The sequence below is a fragment of the Poecilia mexicana genome, unplaced genomic scaffold (genome assembly GCF_051168715.1).
Source record: "Poecilia mexicana isolate PSO_F unplaced genomic scaffold, ASM5116871v1 scaffold_8, whole genome shotgun sequence".
Classification (NCBI taxonomy): domain Eukaryota; kingdom Metazoa; phylum Chordata; class Actinopteri; order Cyprinodontiformes; family Poeciliidae; genus Poecilia; species Poecilia mexicana.
In genome coordinates, this window is record NW_028263377.1 from 19,350,928 (window position 1) to 19,376,513 (window position 25,586).

Here is a 25,586-nt window from a genome sequence, read left to right on the forward strand (position 1 = left end):
AAGAGACATAAAAGGCCTTCAGAGTTCTGTAGAACCAAATACAAAACTACTTTTTCTAGGAGCTATTTTTGTAGGCCTTAAAACTATGAATATGATCAACAGTGTGTTGCATTTCACAATGCAATATGCTTTTAGATATACATCATCTTTCAGACTGACTGCTTTAGATGCTTATGTAAAAGTTTAATTATATACAAGGATAGCAAGTTGTTTGTTGCAAATCATTAGTCCATAGAGATGATTTACATCTATTGGCAGAAGTAGTACAATTGTTTATTACTAGGAGAAGGAAAATTTAAGGGAATACATTAGAATATACTTCCCCAGAACAAATTTGCTTATTTGTTTAGAAGCTATTCCCATGCAGTGTTAAATATTAGTAAATATAAATATATCTCTTAGTAATATAACATTTGTGTGACATTGTGAGTAATGTACCCCTGAATAGAACATAAATTAAATAAATAAAATGAAGTAAAAAAAAAAAAAAGGATGTACATGAAAGTATAAAACTAAATCTAGAAATGAGTTCAGAGGAAACTTAAGCTCAAAACCATTCAGAAAATGTAGCCGATATTTAAAATTGCTTTACAGTTTACATTTAAAATTGATATATTTGGCTTCTCAGCTTTAATCTTCTATGTAAGGTTTTTACTGTGTTAAAAACAGTAAAAAAGCTGAGCTGGCATGAGATGGCTGCACAGCTTCTCCTCAAGACAAGTGTGACGTTTCTCCAGCTCTCCGCCAATCACAACAGGAAACTGGAACGTCTACTTCAATGGCAATGATATGACAATGATCATGTGCAATGCACTGACATATTTTTGAAGTCTTAGGAATCTTTAATTAATCCTATAACTGTGTCCCATTGATGATAGACATAATTTAGAATTTTCGCTACAATGAAATGTCGACCTCTTGCTGTCCGCCAATCGAAAGAAGAAGAATGTCGTCCTTACGTGTCACGGATTTCCTTCTCTACACCAAATCACAAAAGAAGAGGAGAATCTCTTGTCCAATCAGATTGCAAAACGACAGAAGGAGAAAAGAAGGGTGGGTACCTCTATACGGAAGTAGGTTATTCCACCAGATAATGATTAGGCATTGGCACTGATAAAAATACATTTTCTTCCTTTCTGTTTTGGTAACTTGTTCACACTTCAGGTATTTAAGTTTATATAATGGTCACTGCGCAGATTCATTTAGAATTTGCTATTTATTGTTCGCCGTTTGGCAAAGCCATTAGCACAATTTGCTAGTTAGCTTTGTTTTATCTGTACAAGCTAGTAGCTACGAACCTCTAGCTTCTGCCAATACATGGTTTTACTCATCAGAAGTTAAAGCTGCAAATTTTACTATTGTGCAAATTGTGTGTATGTGTGTTTCTATAGGCACTGTTGGATCATTAATCTAGAGGTTGACCATGGTAATGTTCGGTCACTTCGTGCTGCTGGTTCTGATCAGCGGAGCCATGTCTGCGGAGGTTCAACGTCCCCGTGGTGTCCCCTTGTCAAGTAAGCATTCTTAACCTGACTTGTGATGAATTAAATAGTAATTCAATCATTTCATTTGGGGGAGGTCTAAGCTCTTTGCTGTCTGTTTCAATGAATAACAGAACGCCAGTTTTATGAAGAGGACAAACCTTTTACGTGTCTGGATGGATCCCGTACTATTCCCTTTGACAGAGTAAATGACGACTACTGTGACTGTCTGGATGGTTCTGATGAGCCAGGTGTGTAAATCCTCCATCCCAGGATTTATCCAGTTGTGATTTTAAAGTAGAATGATTGTGACTCAAGGTGTTTCTCCCTCCCAGGTACTGCTGCTTGCCCCAATGGCAACTTTCACTGCACCAATGCGGGTTTTAGACCAGGCTTCATCCCTTCTTCCCGCGTCAATGATGGAATATGTGGTATGCATTTTGTCCAGTTTCAAATACACCTTTAGAAAAATATTTAATAGCTTCTTAACACTTACATTTTCTCTTTAGATTGCTGTGACACTACTGATGAGTACAACAGTGGTGTTGACTGTCAAAACACCTGCAGGTGTGTATTTTCTATGGTTACAATAAGTTCCTTAGAATTGCCAAATGAAAATGTCTTGACGTTACTTGTGTGTTTTTCAGGGAGTTGGGTCGCAAAGAGAAGGAAGAACTGCAGAAGATGGCAGAAATTGCAAAAGAAGGCTTTATGTTTAAAAAACAGCTTATCCATGAGGCCAAACAGGGGCTTGAGGACAAGAAGGTTTGGAGAGAAAAACAAGCTCTGAATTTAGTCCGTGCAGGATTAATATTGTATATTCTGTTAAATAATTGTATTGATTGTTTTTATGTAATCCATGCAACATTTGTGCAAACAATAGAATACAGGATTAATATGGAGTTTGGGAAAGAGTTGATATGTCCTTAGTTTTCATTCCTAGTCTTTTCTTTTTGTTGTTGTTTTGTTTTTACAAGTTCTGCTCGTAAAGTGATGAACCCAGGCCTAGTTTAGAAGTGTATCCTTAAAATATATTTTTTTTAGGTAAAGTGATTATTTTTAGCTGTGCAGTACAATTCTTGATTCAGATTTTATTTGGGCTGAATTGGCAATTTCATTTCGGTTCAACAGAGTAAACTAGGAGATGTCCAGAACAGTAAGAAAGATCTGGAAGCAAAGGTTGAAGCACTGAGAACAGTTAAGGAGACTGCAGAGCAACCAGAGAAAGAAGCTAAAGAGCGCCATCTGAAGGCCTGGGAAGGTAAATTAAGATTAACGCCACCTGGTGTCTGTAAAGCATATTCTTTCTTTCAATGTTCAATCTGTTCTTCCTCACAACATCTAAATTGTGGCAAACAGAATCACAGACGAGACAAATGTAAATTTGGCTTTTATTTCAGAACAAAAAGCTGTCATTCGTATGGAGAAAGACAAGGCTAGGATGGCCGACGTATTTCTTGAACTGGATGATGATGGCGATGGCTTGTGAGTACTGCTTACGCTGCAAAATGTTCAGGAGTTGTAAGAAATGAAACGTTATTTGGAAACGAAAATTACGTCCATTTAAGTTTGGAAAAGGACCCAAACTATATGCTCGTATTTAGTGTTGTAACTTATTTTGTAATGGTTCTCTTTACTGTATGCTACTTCATTTTTTAACCAACACACCCGTTTAGATATTATGTCCAGGTTTTAATAAAATGATTAAATGTCATATCTGTAGGCCGTGGCAGATTGTTGAATTATTATTTTTTTTTTTTGTAAATTAATGTTCCTTTTTCTGTTTTTTTTTTTTTTTTTTAGTGTGTCATTCACTGAACTTCAGTCCCATTCTGAGCTTGATCCAGATTCTGATGCTTCATTCACAGAAGCAGAAGCTCAGGTACAACTCTGGCTATTTCCTCTAAAACAGTGTTGCTAAACCAAACTTAAACTCAAGTTGAACTGATAAAAATTTATTGCTTTTTGTAACTTTTCAGGGTTTGTTAGGTGGAGTGGACAAAGTGGACACAGTAGCATTTGAGACTGTCTGGAATAATATTAAAGAAAAATATGTTTCTGAGGTGAGAAAAATTCAAAATCGTGGTTGTTAGTAGTTATTTGTTAAATATTGATGCTGCAGCTAAATGTTTGTCTGTTGGGATCAGTCCACTGCAGATGTCCCTCCACCAGGGGAAACTACACAAGAGGAAACCCGAGATCCATCCTCCGACAATGACTCTGAAAACTACCCTGATGAGGACATCCCAGAGGAAGAAGATGATGAAGACATGGATGAAGATGATGAAGATATGGATGAAGGAGACTATAAGGTAAACTTTTTGATTCTCAGTGAAACTTAAACTTGGCAAATCTCAGGTTTGGGTAATTCATCACTTCAATTTGGTTTCAGCCCCCTTCAACGTCACAAACTGATGACAAGAAGGATGATGATGAAGAGGGCACTATGCCACCCTATGACCAAGAAACGCAGACTCTGATTGATGGTACGTGTTTGTGACCCAGCAGTCCTGCAATGACTAGTGATTTCCTAATTAGAAGGATTTCTGCTTGGTCTTCCAGACCTTAAAACTTTTATATCAAAAGTCTTGGAGAATTGATGTTTGGAAACTTTTACGTGCATCAGTGGTCTCTCACATTTGACTTATCTGACTTTTTATGTGTTGCTAAATTCAGTGTAATCATCTGTTTTAATTCCAGCCGCTCAGAAAGCCAGGGATGAGTTCAATGAGGCAGAGAAAGCTCTGCGGGAGGTGGAAGATCAGATCAGGTACGTTTGAGTATAACATCAAAATTTCTGTTCACCCAGCCATGTGTTGGGGGTTGCAAACTGAAACCTGGAGTTGGTTTGTTTACAGGAACCTTGAGAAGGAAATCTCTTTTGACTTTGGACCCAGTTCTGAGTTTGCCTACCTCTACAGCCAGTGTTATGAACTGACCACTGGCGAGTAAGTGCATACTTACTCTTTTTAAAATGTTTTTCAAGTGTAATAGAATAATCTCTGAATGACTACATATCTTTTTCTCACAGGTATATCTATAGACTTTGTCCCTTTAACAGAGTGTCACAGAAACCCAAATTTGGTGGATCAGAGACTAATTTAGGGTAAGGATGGGAATTTATAGTTTGCATGTTTGTTGTTAGAGTTGATTTACTTGTTTTATTCAATATGTTCTGTTTCTGTCACAGAACATGGGGTAAATGGGCAGGTCCTGAGGATAACATCTACTCTGTGATGAAGTACGAACATGGAACCGGGTGTTGGCAAGGCCCCAACAGATCCACCACTGTAAGCCTGAGGCAGCATTTGACAATCTCTGTTTATGTTTTGTTTTTTTTGGTTGTTTTTTTTTTTTTTTCTTTCAAAACTATAAGTAACAGCCTTTGTACAATATTAGGTTAAGTTAACATGTGGAAAGGAAACAGTTGTGACATCTACATCAGAGCCGAGTCGCTGTGAATATCTGATGGAGTTCACCAGCCCTGCTATCTGCCAGGACCCCGCAAGCTCTGATTCAGGACATCCTGACCATGAGGAGCTCTAGAAGCTCATTAGCTGTAAGTATTTTATATTTCCAGTGGTTGTGGACGCCTTATTGATTGCTATATATAATCATGCAAGTTGTTATAGTGGTCACATTTTTAAGTCTTAGATTATTTAAATTAGTGGATCTTAGAGCGATAAGAAGCTAACAATTTGGTGAGGGGTTACAATAAAGCCCAAAGAAATATTATCAGTTGTGACACAATGGTTTCTGTGTTCTTTACTGGCAACAATTATCTTTAGTTTTAATATTGTATATCAGAGAACTATGTGTACTTTAACCTAAGTCATACACTGTAAGGTTGCACGATAGCCACAGACATTTGTTTTTCTTGTATCTGAAATTTTCTTTATTTGGTTTGCTTAATTTCAAAGATGCATTCATTTAAACTTTGTTCTTCAAAGTCAAATACCAAAGGATGAAGTTGAACCTAAAAAGTCACTACCTTTGCCAAAAGCTGTTGTCTTCTGTCTTGCAGAACGCTGTGAAGGGACCACAGTCATTGCAGCAAAAATGTTTCCAGTCTGCATGCTGTTCCGCCTCTGTCTGCTTTCTTTGTAATAGTTACGGAAATTCCAAGGAGAAGTGAAATGATTGTGATCGGCACGTCTTATCTTCCACCCCTGCAAGATGTGCTCAGATTAGTTTTTTAAATCGGATGTATTGTCATTCCACTGTTATCAAATAAAGTTTTTTTAACCATGTCTCAGCCCGGTTGTAACTCTCCCAACCAATAAATCTCTTCTGTCGTACGATTTCCATAAACTTCACCTAGATTTGATAAATTTGGCTGCTAACAGACTTGGCTCAAAATATAGGTTTAAAATTCCTGTACTGCTATTTTGTAGGTTTAAAAAGTATATGTGATGATGTGAATTATTGTGTAAGATCAGGTTTCTGTGATTGGGAAAAAATGAGACCAATAAATGTCTTCCACCTCCTAGTGTGACGCCTGTGCTGTACAATTCATCTTAAAAACAAATTATTGTTAGTAATGTGGTCAGCATATTTTTGTACATTCTTAAATATCATCTGCTACACTTTTCATTACAACATTGTCTTGAGTCTACACCCGTCATTAACTTAATCTGATTAATCAGAAGTGAAATCCAGATATTTAAGTTCTTCTAATTTACATAATTAAGCCCTAGTTTGCACAGAATCTAAATAGCCTTAAGTTCAGCAATGTTTTTGTTTTCATTTGAGATGCAGTTTTTGCACAGCCTGTTTTGTATTGTTCAATCATTAAAGAGGCGGTATTATTTTTACTAACTTCATTAATTTACAATTTAAAATGAACATGTCACATGCTGATATAAATAAAACTTCTGAAAGGAGAAGTTGGAAGAAAATATCTTTTATAGTCTACCCCTTCTCTCAAAAGTTAATTCACTGTGCCATAATCAACAATTGTAAATTTTTCCAGGCACATTGTGCCAATTTATACCACAATCAAGTAATATTACCTTCAGGTATAAAAATTCTGTATATAGCAAACATAATTTAAGAGAAATTTATAATCTCTGTCTCTTTAAGAAGCTCTTTTCTGCACGCCGCCTTCAGCTCGTTATCACAAAAAGGTCTTTCCATTATGTCGTTTCCAACCACTTCGTAGGAGCTTTGATCTGAGAAGTAGTTTGTATGATAAGATCAAAGGACACAAAGTTCCACCAGGTGTTTCACTAATTGCTGCTGCTAGTCTGGAGGAGCTGAGTGGGGAAAGCGAGGGGAAAGGGTTGTTTTTGAAGTGGAAACTTGGCTGGATTTGTGAGAATTTCTCAAACATGCATGAAAGAATCAAAGCAGCTTGGTTTTAAGCTAATTTAGATCTAGCCATGATGTGTTGCATTTTGAGAATTGATTAGCCTACTTCATGTTGTCAGACAGGGCCTGGGTACAGCTGCGGATAAATTCATGATTTAGCACTTGTCATTCTCAAGGCTTTGGGCCAAATCCGGCTTGCCATGTGGCTTTTAATGTGATCACATAAAGAAAGCCTTAAAAAAAGGAGTTTGTCTCCTTAAATAATATTGTATCAAAGTATAAAAATGTGAAAAGATGCTTAATATTTCATCTTAAGAAGTACTTATTGACAGGAGAGACAGCTATTTATTAATGTTCTAACAGTTTGTTATTGGGTTTTATCAATCAATTCTGGCACAACCGGCCCTTTGAAAACCTTCACGATGTTGAAATGGCTCAATATGAAAGTTAACACTCCTGATTTAGCAGGTGGGGAATTATATCTTTACATGGAGCCAGGTTGGTTTGGATATATATATTTTTTTCCCTTTTGATGTATAAAATAATTAGAAAACTGCATTCTGCCTTTACTCAAGTCGTCTTTGTTTGATATTAATATGTGTTTGTCTAAAAAAGCTCAGAGAGACAAAAAAAAACAAAAAACCTGGAGTCTCTAAGCAGCTATATGTTTGGCACATGGAGAACATCACCAAAAGAACATTTGCAATGAAACATGTTTCTTTTAACCTCTTTCAAAGCTGGGAGTGAGTTGTGCTGAAAAACACTCCTCATAATTTATCAATAGTTTGTTGTCATTCAGTTCTTTAAGCATATAAAAATAATAATCTTCCTAATTGGCGTTTTTAGTAGAGGCTGGTGTAATGAAATTCTGACAAAGGAAAATAAAAACCCCTGCAACACTTTTATTTGTAACTTTCATTTTATTTTTTTTTCTGGCATGTAAAGTACAAATAATTAAACAATTCCATGAAAAAGTCTTCAAGCGTCTTCAGCTGAAATCCCAGTAATAAATATCCTAGTCTAAACTGAAAGGTTTATTTTTTTATCTTTGTTTAAATTTGACATTGTTCATTTGGTCATGTTTGGAAGTATGAGATTTTGTAGTATTTTTTTTTTTGTGTAGATTTTTTTTTTTTTTTTTTTTTGTTTCTGCTGACGTTGCTGTCGACAGAACTATTTGATCGTTTTTACCTTTTGATTTGTTCTACCATTCCAGGAAAAGGTAAGAAAAACATCACTAAGTTACTGCGTCCCCTCTTCTAAATAAATAGACACAAAATACAGTTGAGAAACAGAAGGACCACTCATCCCTTTGCAACTCTAGACACTCCAAAGAAAACCTTCCTGTAGCTTGTTGGAGCTCTGCGATATTTTCCCCCAGAGTTCTTGGCTAAGTTTGTGACTCTGAATTGGTAAAAATGGCCTCACTGATAACATTTATTTGACAGATACAGAGGCTTTAATAGATTTTGATAAATTCAGCCCATCAGCGAAACAGGAAAGCATCTTTTGAGCACACCAAACAAATCTCTCCCCCTGAAGAGAGCCGGAGCCTCACTAAAGGGGGGTCGCCTTCATCTCTCAGGGGCTCACAGAGTGGTTGGAAAAAACAAGACTGTGATTAGGTTAAATAATTAAAAGATTTTCATTTAACAAGACAAACAGAACACAGGCAGTAAAGGCATAACATCTAGCACACAGCATGTATGTTTATACACTTCAATTAGTTAAATATAGCAGTGCATTCTTTGACTATGGAGAACGTTTCCAAATCGTACTTCTAAAGCTGTTTTTCTATTTGTCCCCCTTTTTAAGAAACAAAATGGTGTAACCACAATTTTGGCAAACTTAAAATCTTTTAAACTTGCAAATATAATGAAATAAACCATAAATATACACAAAACATACTTTATACGAGGCAATAATAATAATCATAATAAATAGTTTTTAAGTTAACAATAAGTTAAAACTACAAGCTTAAAGTCGCCCAAATAATACAAGTTTGTTGGCGCTATTTTGAATTTTTTCAGTTTAAATTATTTTTATGTTGCAACAAAAGCTACCACAGACTTTACAAACACAATTGAACACAGTTTGATTGAAACAAAAGAAATCTAACTAAGTCTAAAATCTGCATACACTGTAAAAACTGCAACTAATAAAATGGAAGAAAAATAACAAACTGTACCCAATCGATGCAACCGAAACGTAATCTTCGACCCATGTGTGTTCTCTATGGCAACATCAACAACACAAATACACTAAGTTAACAAGTGAGTCCTGATATGTAAATGAAATCAAGAAATCACAGGAAAATGATATTTGAAATTGACGTGGGCTAAAACTGATGTTCTGTTAAGACGATATTCCTTTCCAAGTCATTGAGAAAAGCTCTGCTAAAGTCAGCCAAATATGCAGTTTGAGCTTGTGTGGACAGAGCACGAAATATAGGGACCGAGGAAGTGGTCGTGGAACAATTTGGAGATCTTTTTTCTGATTTGGTAACGAGTCTGTTCGATTTAGTCGCTTTCGCCTGAACAGTCGCTCCTCTTGCTATTCCTCAAAACCCTTTCAGTGTGACGTTTCTTTTTCTTTTTTAAAAAATATATATCATTTGTTCTCAGTCAATATAAAAACAAAGCACATTGCACTTACTGTTCCATAGGAAAGTTTTTTTGTCTTTTTTTAAAATGATTATTGTTGTTGCTCAAGCAGTGTCTTACTGTTTCCTGCCATAGTCCTCGGCTCTCTGCCGTACATCAGGTGTAGGTCTCCATATGGACCGGGTGTGGGAGAGGTCACCTTTGGACTTTTTTCATGGCTGCAGTTCAATGTGGCCTGTTTTCTTGCTATAATGTCTGTCGCTGGGCTCACCACGTGCTCAAACTGGCTGTGCTATCACTTGCAGGAACCAAATGAGCTAGATTAGACCTTTCTGTGATTAGCTGTGGACGACAGCAATCGGCATTTGCAGGGGAGAAACAGTATGAGTCGGATCAAAAAAAAAATGTCAGCAAAAAAAGTATTGGCGATGTATTAAAAGATACAGATAAAACGGGTGATTTGAATGTCGGGGGAAATATGTGGATGCATTTTGTTTTTTTGTTGTTTTTTTTTGCCTCGGTCATAAGGTGAGTTGAGTCATCCCTTTTTTATATATATATGCCTTTTTTATACTGCATGATATGTGTGCAAATGTAGTGGATTTTAGCATTTGGTATGGTGTTTTTTTTGATTGAGAAATGGAAATCGATATGCGCAACTTACAATATATGCTCAAAATTAATTCTAACTCAAATTGTCGAGGGTCCTTGCTCAACAAATAACATAGATTTTTACAGCAATTATGTAGGGGATATTATAGTTAGTTTGTCCTTCTTAGTACTGACTTGCAAAGCAATTCTTTGGCAAAACTCAAATCTATCTCATCGTAAGGATTTTCAGTGTGAATCACCAGCACTTTTTGAATCTTTTTTTTTTATTATCATCAACCTGCAAGCAGCTTCTTCAGTTTTACAGCTGGGCAGAGAGCCAGTCTCACTGCAGCTCTGTCTGGGATTTTCAGGTCAAAGAACTTCCATTGTTGAAGCAACACTGTAACAAAATTTCAAGACAAGAGATGCTGAGTGCGTCTGAACGCTCTAAAATACAGATGTGTCTTGTCAGGTCGTACCCTGGCTGTTGAAATGTATCTTCGTGTGGGTCTGATTCGCATTTTCCGGGTTTGTTTTTTCTCCAGATGCAGTTAAGTTTGTGTGAGATACGCGGCTCCTTCGCCCCCTCCCCAGATATCCCCGCCCATACACCACGCTGCTTCTTCCCTCTTTCTCTGTGAAGATCAGAGGGTTTCAAACGAAGCCACGCGATGTCCCAATTTTTTTCCAAGCTTAAGAATCTGTAAAAATTCAGCACAAGGTCTTGTTCCTTTGTATGTATAAAAATAGATTATCTCTAATGTAATCCTTTTCAAAGAGACCGTCCTCTTTGGCTAACACAGCGTCACTTAGAAAAGCAAAAATGACTTGAATATAGCTGACCTTATTTAACGTATCATCATGCGCCTGTGTCTTGATATTAAAAGACACTCACTCTCCACATGGTACATCAAAAATCTGGGCTGCAGCAGACACTTCCACTAGACGGGTTGGGCCTTATTGTTTCATCAAGAGTGCCATAAATAATCCCTATGCTCCTGGGTTGGGGATATTTTAATCACTAGCTATTTTTGTTTGTTGCACCAAACTGATCGAGAGAAACTTGTTAAATGCTTTTTTTTGTGATCAAAAAGGTAACTATGACACTTATTTGCAAGGTTGATGTACCGCCAATGTTTGAACGTTCAAAGTCACCAGGAAGATTTTTGAAGAAAACAATGGTCTGAAAGAAAAAACGTATCACTTTTTCCAGACTAAAAAGGTAAAATACAGAGCAATCTTTCTGCTTAATGGATATGTGTTCAGATATGACTGCAATCAGTTATCAGCAGTATAATCTATACACTATTGGACATAATGGATCCAGTTTAATCTACAAGTAGCATTTATCTTTAAGAAACAGAGGAATAATACTAGTGAATTTCACATTTTTGCTTCTTTGCGGGTCTGCCTTTATTATTAACGATGTACTATTTCAAACATGTTCAAGTTTTTCTTCCGACTATGCCCTCTAAGAGCAGAAACATTCAGCTGTAGTGAAATAAACCTGCCTGTCAGTGACTGTTTTTGCTTGCTTTTTTTTTTTTTTTTCTGACGGCAAACGGCTGATAGAAAGGCATTGCGGAAATAAAACAACTTTTGACGCAATAAAGCTTCTTTTGCAAGTCAGCCAAAGTGTAAAAACACCAGTACTTTTGACGCAGCTGTGTGATGATGAAACAGTTTTTCCCCTCACACTCATCACTCTCTCGCCCAGCAGAGAATTACTAATGAACGTCGTCACCATGGGAGCGCTGCTGCTCTGCTCTAAGTTCACAGACGGTCTGCCCGTATTCAATCCATCGCGTGGATGAGATCAAGTGAAAGAAAAAAAAAAAAAAGAAGACAGCTTCAGAGGACTAAATATGTGTAAATCTTCCTATTACTGAACTGTGTTTTTTTTGTGATACGTTAACTGTTCTATTGTGATATTTCTCGTGAGTCTGTGTGGATAGAAGTGATGGCCTTTGAGCTGTTCTTTTCATTGACCGTTGAGCTAAATCATGTTGGGTCTGAGCTGACAAGCTCTGATATATAAGAGAAAAATGCCTTGAAGCGAGGCACCACCTAACGCAGGTCAGGAAACAGTAGTCAAAGTTTCTAGAAAATGCTTACATACTCGGCTATTATAACCACCTTAAATATTGAATATATAGTAATATTTTAATAGACGTATATAAGAGAACACTGTTTTTAGTTTCATTTTCTTTGATCTAAAAAAATCACTGATTCAAAATGCCCAAGTGTAAAAAAAGTGACTACATCCCCTCCAGCAGGATAATGGGAGAGATGGTGGGGTAAGAGTTTAGGTAAATTGCACGTTTTTTTTTTTTTTTTTTTTTTTTTTTTTTTGATAATTTTGTTCATCAGTTGTCATTATTTGCCTGAATTCAATCAAAGCACTCAGTACACATTCTCTGTCACATTCGTTAGACTGTCTCCTAAATAGAAAGCTCTTCCCCCTTGCCCCCCTCCCTTTCAGAAAGCCCCCCGTCAGCTACGCACCCCTTTTCTAATTCAATCCAGGCAAATACAGGGAAAGACTAGCAAGTTGTGTAAAGACAAAAGAAAGAACTCCACTAGTGTGTTTGTTTGAAACTCTGACTTATCTACGCTGGAGAATGTCTGTATGCTTTGTGTGTGCATGTGTTCTGTGCATCTGCACGTCTGTCTGTGTGTGTGTGCGTGTGCGTGTGCGCGCGTGTGTGTGTGTGTATGTGTTTGTGTGCGAGCATGTCAGAGAGAGAAAGACAGAGAGACTCAGTCCAGGCCCATGTAGAGTGATGGCGCAGGGAGGCTTCAGGTAGGACCCCCTGCAGGTTCAACTAGCTGCCACCGGCGGCGTCTGCTTCAGGCCTTGTGCTGCTTGCTGGTTTTGAAGGAAACCTGCAGCACGCGATCGCCCAGGCGGTAGCCGTTTAGACTGGCGATAGCCATGGCAGCTTCGTCGTAGTTGGTCATCGTGACGAAGCCGAAGCCCTTGCATTTGTTGGTGGTGAAGTCACGGATGACTTTGACATTGGTGACGGCGCCGAAAGGCCCAAAGAGCTGCCACAGGACGCTCTCGTCCGCCTCGGGCGACAGGTTGTAGACGAAGATGCACCAGCCGGCTCCGGTGGGACCGGTTAGGTTGACCCCGGCCAGACTGGTCATGCTGTCAATGGTGATGGGGGAGAATCTGGGAAAGAGAGGAGGAGAACTACCATGGGTGTCATTCTGAAGTTCCACATAGCATTCAGTGCTTTAGATTATCTTCTAATAACTAGGTATCTGTCGCATTTGAGGATCCCCATCTCCATCCTCTCTCTGCTGTACAGTAAGAAGATAAATATGTGTGGGCACCACAGTGGCTCCTAACTGCCTGCTTTTATACATAATGACACTGCATGCCCTGAGACAAGACACCCACACAATGTGCATTTATTTAATTTTTTTCCTCTGCTGACCAGAGCCTCTGGAAGAATTAAAAACACATGGATCACGATGTTCAACTCAAATCACAGCATTGAACAAAACACAGAAACCTAGAGAGGGATGAAAAGCAAACTGGAATCAAATCATACGAAAAACTGGAGCAAACAGAAGAGACGTAAACGGAATCTGGTATGTCCATGCTGGTGAAAAAAAGGGGACATTAAAGCAACTGAAACCAACAATGTTAGTTCAGAAATAAATACATAGAAATTATTCATATTGATTCAAATAAACAAAAGGAACGAAAAGGTTAAACAAAGCCATGCCAGAATACCCCGCTGTTAGGAAGCTACAGATAGTGCTTATTCGGTAGAATGGATAAATGGGCTGTGGGCATTAAGAATTATGGCCATATATGCAACTTATTTTGAGATTAAAGCAGCATGTGGTATTCCGGGCACTTTGTTTGAAGGTTTTATTTTGGCATGAATGCTTTTGAAAGGACGCCTTTTGGCATTTACCTCTTGACTCCGTAGCTGGCGTTTAGTAAATTGTCGAGTCTGCAACGCAAGAGGGAGAGTGAAGGGGATGCAGAGGTTAGTTATGAGATCTACAAGGAATGGGAGTGGTGGGCTTTTTATGGTTAATGTGTTGCGTCTTCATCAGCTGGCCTGCAGAGGGCATCCTTCTCTTCAACGCAGTCTCATATCATCCAGCAACAAATTTGTCTTGTGACATATAGTCCTGCTGGTATTTATTAGTATTTATAAGTTACAATATCTTTTATTAGCGTTAATGTATAAACATATAGGCAAATTTGCATCTAGTGGCAAAAGAAGGAAAGATCCCACAATGCTTTTATTTTGAGCGATTTCTTTTTGCTTTTTGTCATTTAGCACAATTATCCACATAAATACAACCTTACCCGATAGTTTTGATTTTTTTTTTTTTTTTTTTGCAAGGTCTATGACTTATAAGCAGTATGCAAATCATAATGTATTTAACTTGATTCTATTTGTACTTGGAAAAATCTAGTTTCTTACATTGTGTTTGAGCTGCTATTTGGATCTGGTCCCTTTCCAAGTGAAGGGATCACACTGCAGTTTAAAAGAAAGTCAGAGAAAAAGTGTGAGGAGGAGGAGAGGGAGAAAGAAGAGGGAAAAATACCATGTTTCCAAATAAGAAATAGTAACCTAAAGGAGAAAATTAATTATAGCTTTTATAATCAAAATGATTTTGTTTTCTTTAAACAGTTTACATGTCTTCATTTTTGCATATTTCCACTGACGATTACAACCTCCAGCTTCATCTCTTAGCCATTTTGTGGTACAGATGTTGCATAAAAATAAAGAAACTGTAAAGATCTTCCATCTCTTTCAACTTTACAATGACTCACTTTTAATTGAGCTCAAAAACTTGCTGTTGAAATGGAAATGTTTTTTTTTTTTTTTTTTTTTTTAAAGCAACAATAGAACAATAAATGAGGGACTTATTTTGGGATAGGGTGGAGTTCAGGGCGGGGTTTAGTGACGGTTCAGTACCTGAAACGTTGAGTCTGGTGGTGCAGGGGTCCCGTGTAGCGGCGGGCAGCAGTTTGGTACAGCTGAGTCAGTAAGGCCTGGCCTGTTTTCTGGCTTGGGTTGTTGGCAAACTTGACTGTGATTGGCTCAGCGGCACCCAAAGGCTTCTGCCCGTTCAGTCCTTTGATGGCCTCCTCTGCTTCATTTCGCTTGTCAAACCGGATGAAGCCCACTCCCCGTGATATGCCTGCTCCGAAAACAAAATACAGAGGATTGGCGTGACTACCTTGGTGTTGGTGGGTCTGCTTGGCTTGAGGTGATCAGTTTTATTAAAAGGCCTTACCTGTAACTTGGTCCACTAAGATGCGGGACGTGATGATGCGACCATACTGGGAGAACAGCTGCTCCATGTCTTTCTGGCTCATGGTTTTGGGGAGTCCGCTCACATAAAGGTTGGCATCACGGATGGAGGCTGAACTTGGCCTGGCATATGATACCTAAAACAGATTGAATGATCTGTTGAATCACAGATACAGATCCTTGTAAAAGTATTCACACATCTTGAATACTTTTACGGACAGTATGATGTATTTAGTTGGAATTTAGAGCAACAGGACAAACACAAAGTACTGAAACAATGTGAAGTGGAAGAAAAAAAATACATGTTAGTCACAAAATTATTTTATTTTCAATAGATCAAATGGATGATTTAAATAAATTTAGGTTTGAACTTTGATGGAACAATTTTAACACGTGAATATGCTTTGATGGAAATCAGTCAATTGTAGTTCTGGCTGCTCCTGAAGGCAGGTGAACCTTTGTCCATCATCCCCACAGCATCATGCTCCCACCACTATGCTTCATTGCTTAGAGTGTTAGTTTTCCTCTACAACTAATATTGTGCTTGTTGGCCGAAAAGTTCAGTTTTACTCTCATCTTACAAACAGAAAATGTCGTTACACATGCCTTTATGCTCAACCTTCCTTTCACCTTCACAAAAATACTCAACTTAGTGTTGGCCATCCCATAGAAGACCTCAAACATTTGTTGCAGTTTGTTTTTATAATATTGCAAAGTTCAAGGAGTGTGAATATTCATGTTAAGTACTGTAAATAACCTTTAAATTACAATGTAAGTAGTAGTTTGAAGTAAGAATCCCACTTATTCTCGCTCTTCTCTACAGACAAAGTTGTGTCTGTATTTACCTTAAAACATGACTTTCAGATTCATCACAGACACACTATTTAACAGCTGCGTAACCATTACTGCAGCTGAATCCAATCATTGCTTAACAATCACATGGGACTTCCTTGCTTTGCACTGAAAAACATCGGCTTCAGTCAATACAGTTTCCCAAATTCTCCAGTGAGTTAATTAGTACAGCGTCATTTTTGATGCATCTGTTCGTATCCCACATGGCTGTTCTTCTCAGTCTCATTTCAGTGGCCTGTTTTCTGTTATGAAAAAGTAATATCTAAGTGATTGTGTAAGAGGCTGACCTCTTGTTGCCTCTTTAAAAAAATAAAATAAAATAAAATAAATCCTGTTTATGGAAACATGAACGGTTGAGTGACAGATAGTCCACTGCAGCTCTTTGTTAGGAGTGGTGTGTTTGTGTGTGATGGAGAGACAGTGTGAGTGTTGTTGGAGATAGGCTGAGCCGTTCTCCCTCTGTCCTGCCTCCTTTCTTTGTTTCTATTCTCCAGGGTGGGTGGAGGGGGGGTGAGCGAAACGCTCCAACCGAGCAAACAGTGAAACGCACCTTAAGGCTGGGAAGAGTTCTCCCAACTTATGAATATACTATTCACTAAATATATTTACAGACGTCTGTGAAAACCGTACAGTCGTTTTGCACCCATGTTTTACTATTAAAACTACTCGGTGCTAGTTAATTGGTCAACATGTTATCTTTCAGATGAATACAGGTGCTTTGATTTCATAAATCAGCACAAAGGACCAGCGTCTATTGTGTCCACAGAGGGACTGCGTGAGCAGGAGGGTTGTGCTGCGTGGTGATTAGGGGGTTCTGGACGAGGCGCGGGGGGGAGCTGCTCCGTTCGGGGAGCAGAGGCTGCCCTATAATTAACCCTCTCGCTGTCGCTCCCACAGTACAGATGGTGCCTCAAGCCCATATGGCCTCTAATCCCGTCATTGGCATTCTGCTCTCGACCCCTCCATCATCCCCCCCCGCCCCCCACCTCCACCCACTTTCCCCCACACCTTGATCTTTTCTTTGAAGCTTTCTGTAAAATCGGGAGAAGATTGGAGTACTGACATCAGCTACTGTGTTTTTATATCTAAGAGTGGACATTTTCCTTCTTAAGAATGATCTTTGCGGTCACTGTGATAATAATTGGCTTTTTGCTTAGATATTTCCTTGATGTATGTTTATCTTTGACTTGACCTAAAGTTCATTGTTGAGTCAGAGCATCTGCTCTGTAGATCCTGCAGTTTGTCTCAGCCTTTGATCAAGTTTGAGATTGGATGAAATTAGAGATTAATAATTTGATCCCCCCCCCTACTCCCCACCACCTCTCTGTCCGTCATCTGATTTTGGGACAAAGAAGCTCCCTAATTAGCCTAGATTGAGGACAGATGGGCTAACCTGCGCTGACCCATGTGTGCCACAGTCAGGCTGCCTAATTGCATTTCCATCACAAAAACCCTCCGCATGTTGTCCGCCCCTTGCTTTCTGACCTCCACTCTCTCCCTCTCCTTTCACCCTTTCTCATTCTTCTTTTGTTCATGCTACCACTCCCTTCTGCCTCTCCAGCCTCCCCCCCGCCCCCCACCCTTTGCCCCCCTGTATTTGCTCCCCTCCTGCTTTGACATCCGTTGCCACCTCTTTCACCAAACCCCCTTGACATAATCTCCACTTCCTTCCTTTTTTTTGTCTGGAATGTTGTCAAGAATCCAAAATGAATTTGAAGTGATTCTGTTCTCAAAGCATCGAGTTCTGCCCACCTTGATTGTTTTAGTCTGCAATTTGAGACCATTTAGTGTGTTGATAGCCTTGTCTGCGTCATTTGGATCCACATAGTTTACAAAACCATATCCCAAACTCTGACCTGCAGGAAAAGACAGAATGACAGGGGATGTTGAGATTTTTCAAAACCAGCTGGAGTGACTTTTTCAGCCCATGCCAATTTTGTACCTGTTATCTTATCTCTGACTAGCTTGCAGGATTCGATCTCTCCAATGCTACCAAACAAACTTTTGAATTCTTCCTGGGTCATGTTCTGAGGCAGATAGTTGACGATCAAGTTGGTTTTGCTGTCATCTGTGGAGCCATTTGTGCTAATGACTGGGCCGTTGGGCAGACTGGTTCCGCTTGGACCGTTGGACACCTGCGTTTCCATGGTGCTGATTATCTGCTGAGGAAGAGGGTGGAATTAGATTCATTATTCACAAATAGACTCTGCAAAAGTAAACCTTTAAACATGCTTCGAATCCATTATTTAGCTTACAGTGATACATATGCTAATAGAGGCTGCGCACAGCAGAGCACACAGAGGCTGCTCACTCTCTAAGCATCAGAAGTGCAGGTCAAGAATCAGCGTTGCTAAAATGGAGGTGGACAAGGTCTGATTTATCATCCTCCCTTCCCCCTTCTGCTCCATCTTTCCTGCTCTCCTACTCCCCGCCTCTGGTCCTGCAGATGTCACAGTCCCTTTTCCTTACTCCTCCCATCCCCCCCCACCTACTCTTCCAGGGTCAAACATCATTACATCATTACACAGGGACGGATGGTCAGAATGGTGGCTACCAGACTGGCACAAAACCAAGGGAGCTGTCAGATGGATTTAGCGCTCCAATAAATAATGCATATCATGGTTAGCTAAAATACTTTTTTTTTTTCTAAACAGTTTTTGTCTTTGGACTCTGTGGCCTTTAATTTCCCAGTTTTTAAGTGAGCATAGAGATGGTGTATAGTGGAGTATTTTGTGTTGCTTTGATGCACCTAATTAGAGCCATGCAGAATACCAGAAAACGGCAACAAAGAGACTTCCTGCTCCAGTTCCTCTCCCTCGGCACCAAGCTCTTTGAGACCAGATCAATATTATAGTATATTATATCATAGACAGTCACAGCAAATGTTTGTGCGTGTGTGTGTGACTGTGTGTGTGTGTGTGTTTATTCATACCGAGTTTAATAACACTGAATTGAGCTGTACTTTATTATTATTCTGGAAAAACCAGACTTTTACAAAAAATATAATGACAAAAGGGAAAAATTAGAGAATAAGAATACAAAATGGTGACGAGATTTTTCTACTACAGCTTAAAACTATTTGTTTTGTTGTCTGATTTTTTATATTTAAACACTAGGTCTACATTCACGTCTACAATCAAGTCTAGATTTTGGTACAATTAGTTAATAGTTTTTAGTTGTCTAATTTTTTTATTTTAAAAGTTATTGATTAAGGAGCATTTCTATGACTTGTTAGTACACCTGTTACATCATCCAACCACATTTTTGTATTTCTTTTTTATTTTCTTGCATTTTTTGTACCATTCTTGCTCGCAATTTTGCAATCTGAGTAAATACTAATGCTTGTTGGGTCGTTTTGTAAACAGTTACCTCAAACTCTATATTTGACTTACTGCAGGTTGTTAATTTGTTATTATTTGTTTATGGCAAGAGGCTCACCCTCGCTGAATCTCATGGGGAATTAAAATATTCTAACAAACAATAAAAGGAGTTAATTATCAACTTCCACAAATTATTCCCTAATGTTATTCTAAGAAAGACCAATTTGATGGAGAAATACTGCAGATGTAATTTAAATGTATTTTTGACAGACAATATTTCTCACGACTTGTGAGTGCCTCATTGACTTCATTAAAGTTCTCTTGATATTCTGTTGTAGATCATAATTTTGTTACTTTTATTGTTTCTGTTTCCACACTCTCTGAATTAATAAAGTACTAAAATTGAACAAATTCCTGTTTTGTTTTTTTGTTAAGTTTGATGGGTTTTTCTAATAAACTTGTTTTTACCTAACCTCAGCATCCATCTGCCTTGTTTTGAGACTCACCTTGACTCAGGTTGCCCTGGTTACAGCCCCTCAAAGACGACAGTGTTTCTAACGGCTGACAAACTTCCTTACTTAACTATTTGTTGGTCTGAGCTTGTTAGCAGTAGACACACAGGTTAGATGTATGTCGTACACATGCTGATAATGTTTGTCTTTGTAGAAAACAAAGAACAGCGTGGTGACAGTTGAGACAGTGTAAAAACTAAAATACATCAAATGCACCTTTATGTACAAAGGTTGAACAGCAAAAAGAACAACAGCCTGTCATGTAAATATTTTGATATGAAGCTAAAAAGATACCTAAAATGATATGACTCCCTTTAATGTTTTATAAAGAAACAGACTGTTTTGTTGTTTTCATGCTAGTAGTAGTGCATTACTTTGTGGGGTGGAATAAACAAAATTTGTCCAAGTAATAGCAAAAGCTGTATAAAACAAAGGGTGGGGGAAAGACATTTTCAGGGCAAATTTGACTCTCCAACTGGAAAACCTCAGAGAGGCAGAGTAAGCATTTCCAGCAAACAGTGTGAGGTTATATAATTCATAAATCCACGGTGCCTCTCAGACACACAAGCAGCAAAAATAGATAAATTAAAAGAAGCATTTAACAACAACAGCCAGCTACAGCATGAAGATAAGAATACATTTAACAGATTTATGCTTTACTTGAAGATGGTATATAATTCTAACAAAAACAAATAAAAGCATGAATTGCTAAATAAATGTTAGTATGCACATGTAGTGCAATCATAAGTTCGGAGATACTGAACCAGAAAATAAATAGGATCACTAACAGTTTCTTAGATACATTGCTCACCTTTTTATTTCTTTCTGATAAGGACGAAACATGATAAAAAAAAATTCCTTATTTTAAATCTCCAACACACCAACACAGCTGTTTTCATCACGTTGGGACCCCCGCTGCCTGTTGTTTTTATTTCTATTTTAGGGGTTCTGTGAGACCTCCCTTAATATTTAATGGAGTGCATCAGCTTCGCCCACACACGGTCCCAGACTTGCACGCAACAAGAGCTCAGCCTCCACCACCAAACACATGAAACCAGATTTGCACGCAAACAAGAGGCCCTGCCTCCCTTCGCCAAACACACACTACCTACACTGTGCACAATTAAATTAGAAAACAAAGGAGCGTTGCAAGACTTAATGTAAATGTATGTCTTGTGGTCTCTGTCCTGTGATGCATTCAAATCATTTCTGCTCCAAATGCATTGGAGCACTTGGGGCTGTATAATACAGAGGAATAGCATGTGTCTCACAAAGTTTGCATGTTGCAGTTTAAATTGGGTGTTACAATGAAATGCTGTGATTTTAGTGTTTATTTCCATAGGAACTGGATGTACATTTTCTAGTAGCATTAGCTATCTAAGGGTCAGCATATATAATAACTGACAGAAGTAGAAAATCCGTATATAATATAGCATTAGGAAATAATTTAGACCAACCATTTTGTTTTATCAAAACATAACCTAAGCAGCAGCTTCTTCCTCTTTGTATACAAATGATTTTAGGTGTGCAAGACAATAATCTAAAACAGAATGCTAGTGTAAAGTGTAAATGAGCCATCTAAATAACACATATTACAGGATTATCCCAAACAAAGGGCATTAGCCACATTCTCTGCAGCTTAGGGGATCATGGTGGCAGATGTAACACAACAGGACGACCGGAGTCACAGCTCTTGTCAGCCACGAACAGAGACTCCACACAGTCAGATGACAAAATAAAAGATTTCTCAAAGATCGCAAAGATCCCTGGGTGTTATGGACCGCTTTGATAAGATGACAGCAGACAGCGTCAAAGGCTGCAGGACACAAATCTGTCTCACAAGTCCTTGGATCATGCGGGGCGCTATCCAGCGTGCTGAAAAGGGAGTGGCTTTCGGACAGGCTCTTTTGAAGACACAGATGGCCGTGAAACGACCAAAAGAAAATCGACTTTGTTCATGTATTTCTTTTTTTCCTTCTTCATTTCGAACCTCTAAGCACCGATCCGTAAAAGGAATATTTCAAACCTATTTAGACAATTTAAAGGATCGACTGATTTCTCTGTTTCTGCTGTGCATCGCCTGCTTTAAATCAAGGAACTGGTGAGCTCTGCTGGCATTCATAAACCAGAGCGCCTATTTGCTGAATAAACGTATTGAAACGACCAAACAAAAGAGCCACCCGTTCCTCCTCTTCTCCCTCTCGCAGAGGGCTATGGCAGCACTATGAATATTAATGTAAACAGTGGCGCTTTGTGTCGAGGCCAGGGGCTGCAGGACTCTCCGGGAACAATGATCGTTACAGTTGCCATCTCCAAGTCAAAAAAAAAACCCAAAGAAATGTCCAATATCCTCAGTGCAAAGCCTGTTTTGTTTATATAGTATATAATGTTTGTATTATTTTTTTCCTCTTTTTTTATTTGAGAGTCTTATATTTAATTGTGCTACAATAAAATAGTTCTCTTCTTTTACAATACATTAACATGATGAATAAAAATAGATTCGCCATAGTAAAATAAATGCGGTTTATCAAAGGGCTTAAATATAGAATAAAAAAAATACATGAACAAAGGTCATTCATTTTTATATGTAAATACATGCTGACCTACAAGAAGCAGATCTCTGCCTATATAATCGCATTTATCGCTTCTTTTGATATTTTCACTCTGCATAATTTGCCCTCACCTATAAAACCGAATAAAAAAAATAAATAAATAAAAATAATAATTTTTAAAAAATTTAAAAAAGGATTCACGTCTTTAGTATTTTACTCCATGTAAGGCCCAGTGAATGGGGCGAGAAGTTTTTACCTTATAAGATCAAAGAAACGCTCTACAGTGATGGCCTCGCCTGTCCTTGTCCTTGAATTGTGTAAGTGCTTTGGAAAGGTTGTCTGACTCAACGCTTTTATTTGCTTGGCACTGCGGTACAGGCACGGGGGGCTGCGGACCATGTGGAGGAGAGATGCTGCTGCCACTATATATATATATATATATATATATATATATATATATATATATATATATATATATATATATATATATATATATATATATATATATATATATATATATATATATATATATATATAATAGGTCTGGAAGTAACAACGGGGCTCAAACAAAGAGAAAATACAATAATTGTTTAATATAAGGACAGTTTATCGAGTAAATGCTCGTTTATGAGTGCGTGTGTGTGTTCCGGATCTTACGTGTGCGTCCTTTATGTTGTGAATTATTTATTTTCTGTACTAAAATTAGTCATCTAATAAAATGTCCAGGCTTTTTATACAAGTTAAATATGACCCATATGCTATTCAGTTATTTTGATGCTTTTTTTTTTCCACACTTTTTTTGTTTTTTCAGTGCTCCGACGAGATTTACTCTTTATTATTATTCGTTGTTGTAATTCTATGGAAATGGTTTTAATCTTCAACGGTCTGCATACATAAACCTCGTGCATTCAGCCGCGGATCATGTCAAGAGGCAAAGCGGAAAAGGTCGTTTAAGGCTTCAAGGCCCTCGTTTGATGCTCCGGTACAACAGAGACACGCCCAATCCAGCCAGTCGGCGCACACAGCAAAGCTAATTTATCAGCGCATCTCCTTTCATCCGACAAGCGCAGCGCAGGCATGGCCATCTTGTTGTGTGTGTGCAGCGCTATGATTCTTGGAGAAATGCGCTTTATATATATATATATATATATATATATATATATATATATATATATATATATATATATATATATATATATATATATATATATATATATATATATATATATATATATATGTAAAAAATAAAATAAAAATGGTGCTGTCCGGGCGCGGCCTTGGTGGTGCCGTCACAGCCTCGGAGGTTTCCAGCCCATTTACTCGGTTGCATCGCTACGAGAACCCTGAGGAATTTTGGACTTTGTCTAATTCAAAGCGAACCAACGGATGCGTAATCTTCTTCTCCTCACCCCACCCCCCTCTATCTCAGAGTGACTCGACCCTTTTCCCCTCCCTCCTTCGCCTTGTTGGATGGGCCCTCAGCCTCCGAGGCATCATGTTTTGTCTCACAAACCCGTCTCCAGCATCCTTGTGCAGCACCAGGTAAAGAAAGCCGCCCCCCCACCCAACCCCTCCTCCTCTGAACTCGGAGCATCCTTGCGTCTCCCCCCCCCCCCCCACACCCTCCCGTCTCCATCACTACTATCACGCACAATGTCGAATGCAAAGCTCACTCTTGACAAATAAGTAACGCATAAAGGAGATGCTTGGGATGTAAGCATACACTATAAAAGGAAAATGAAAAAAAAAAAAAAAAAAGCCAGAGCTATCTAAAATGGCAGGATAATGTTTTCCTCCAACGCCGAGGCTGTCTGTAGGCTGGAGCGCGGCCGGCCGGTGTGGCGCATCACACAGCGTGAGACTGCTAAATGCCCGTATCGATCGTTAATCTCATCAGAATGATATGGCATGGTGAACTGGACAGAAACGACAAGCCCAAAGCCCCTCTGTGTGTGTGTGTGTGTGTGTGTGTCGGCATGTGGACACAAGTGGCGAGCGCTGCTGAAAACCAGACCGAGTTGTGGAAAATAAACGAGAGAATTCGTGTTGAATTAATTTATCAATGGCTGCATCACATGTGCGCATCCAAAACAAATACTACACAAAAAGATCCAATGATGCAACATCCCCCCTTCCACCCCCGTTTCTCTAAAATAAGAAAAATAGAGGCATACGTACAGTAACCATTCTTGACGTACAATGAAAGAAATCTAGGTCCTTCTTTTCACAGGTCTTGAAGCGGAAGTCTCTCTCTCTCTCTCTCTCTCTCTCTGCGCTCTTGGGCCTTTATATTATTATATGGCCTTTATGTACAATTAGGAGCAAAAAGTAAAAAAAAAAAAAAAGAAAAAAAGGAAAAAAAAATACAGTCTTCGCCAAAGGATCTCAGCCCTGCGAAATTGTTGATGTCCTCTACAGGATGAAAATGAGGGGGGAAAAAGGAGTTTTCTTCTGGAGGATGATGATGGAGAAAGCTTCTCTCCGTGTGGCGTGGGCGATGGTTCAGGGAAAAAAAAAAAAAAAGAGAAGCAGTGATCCTCAGCAGGGTGTGTCCAGGGGAGGGTTTTCTGGTTTTGCTGCTTTTTTGCGTGTGCGTGTATGTGTGTGTGTGTAATTCCTTGCTCCTCTCGCAGTCTCCTTCTGTGCCTCTGCTGCAATGTTCTTCTTTTATGCGTCCTCCTGGCTTGCAGAGCGCGCTGCTGATTGGCTAATTGTGCAGGGAGGGTACTACATGGCAGCCATTGCAATGCGCTCCTCTCCCATTATCCCCTTCAGGAGAGATCACCAAGAGTCCTCCCCCTCTCTCCCCTCTTCCATCTCTCCACTCCCTCCTTCTCGCTGCCCTTCCTTTCTTCCTGCCCCCCCGCCCCCACCCCCTCCCCTTCCCTCCTCTCTCTCTTCACACACATGCAGAGCGCAGTGAATAGGACTCCACCTGCACTCTCAGAACAGATGGGTGCAGCAAAAGGCAGTGGACTTTCTTTCTTTCTTTCTTTCTTTCTTTCTTTCTTTCTTTCTTTCTTTCTTTCTTTCTTTCTTTCTTTCTCCTTCAGCACATTTCTCACTTAGTC

The 25,586-nt window shown here is 38.8% G+C and overlaps 2 protein-coding genes across 4 annotated transcripts; one reads left to right on the top strand and one right to left on the bottom strand.

Moving 5' to 3' along the window:
• Positions 1-987: 987 nt before the first annotated feature.
• Positions 988-5,970, top strand: prkcsh (PRKCSH beta subunit of glucosidase II). 3 transcript variants are annotated; one of them, XM_015011586.2, is made up of 18 exons: positions 988-1,053; positions 1,392-1,514; positions 1,616-1,732; positions 1,817-1,912; positions 1,991-2,048; positions 2,129-2,246; positions 2,613-2,742; positions 2,882-2,966; positions 3,285-3,363; positions 3,461-3,544; positions 3,629-3,793; positions 3,874-3,967; positions 4,182-4,251; positions 4,340-4,429; positions 4,513-4,587; positions 4,672-4,771; positions 4,881-5,040; positions 5,506-5,970. In XM_015011586.2, the coding sequence occupies exons 2-17, from the start codon at positions 1,424-1,426 to the stop codon at positions 5,025-5,027; spliced, it is 1,599 nt and encodes a 532-aa protein (XP_014867072.2). In that variant the 5' UTR covers positions 988-1,053; positions 1,392-1,423; the 3' UTR covers positions 5,028-5,040; positions 5,506-5,970. The 3 variants fall into 3 exon arrangements, with proteins under 3 accessions (XP_014867072.2, XP_014867070.2, XP_014867071.2); XM_015011584.2 differs by having other exon boundaries at positions 1,045-1,164; XM_015011585.2 differs by having other exon boundaries at positions 1,048-1,073.
• A 1,721-nt stretch (positions 5,971-7,691) lies between these two features.
• Positions 7,692-25,375, bottom strand: elavl3 (ELAV like neuron-specific RNA binding protein 3). The gene is made up of 6 exons (XM_088007634.1): positions 24,694-25,375; positions 18,074-18,290; positions 17,884-17,987; positions 15,263-15,416; positions 14,941-15,166; positions 7,692-13,163 (listed from the first exon to the last, which is right to left on the bottom strand). Exons 1-6 carry the CDS (start codon positions 24,700-24,702, stop codon positions 12,836-12,838), a joined length of 1,038 nt encoding a protein of 345 aa, XP_087863760.1. The 5' UTR covers positions 24,703-25,375; the 3' UTR covers positions 7,692-12,835.
• Between the last annotated feature and the right edge of the window lie 211 nt (positions 25,376-25,586).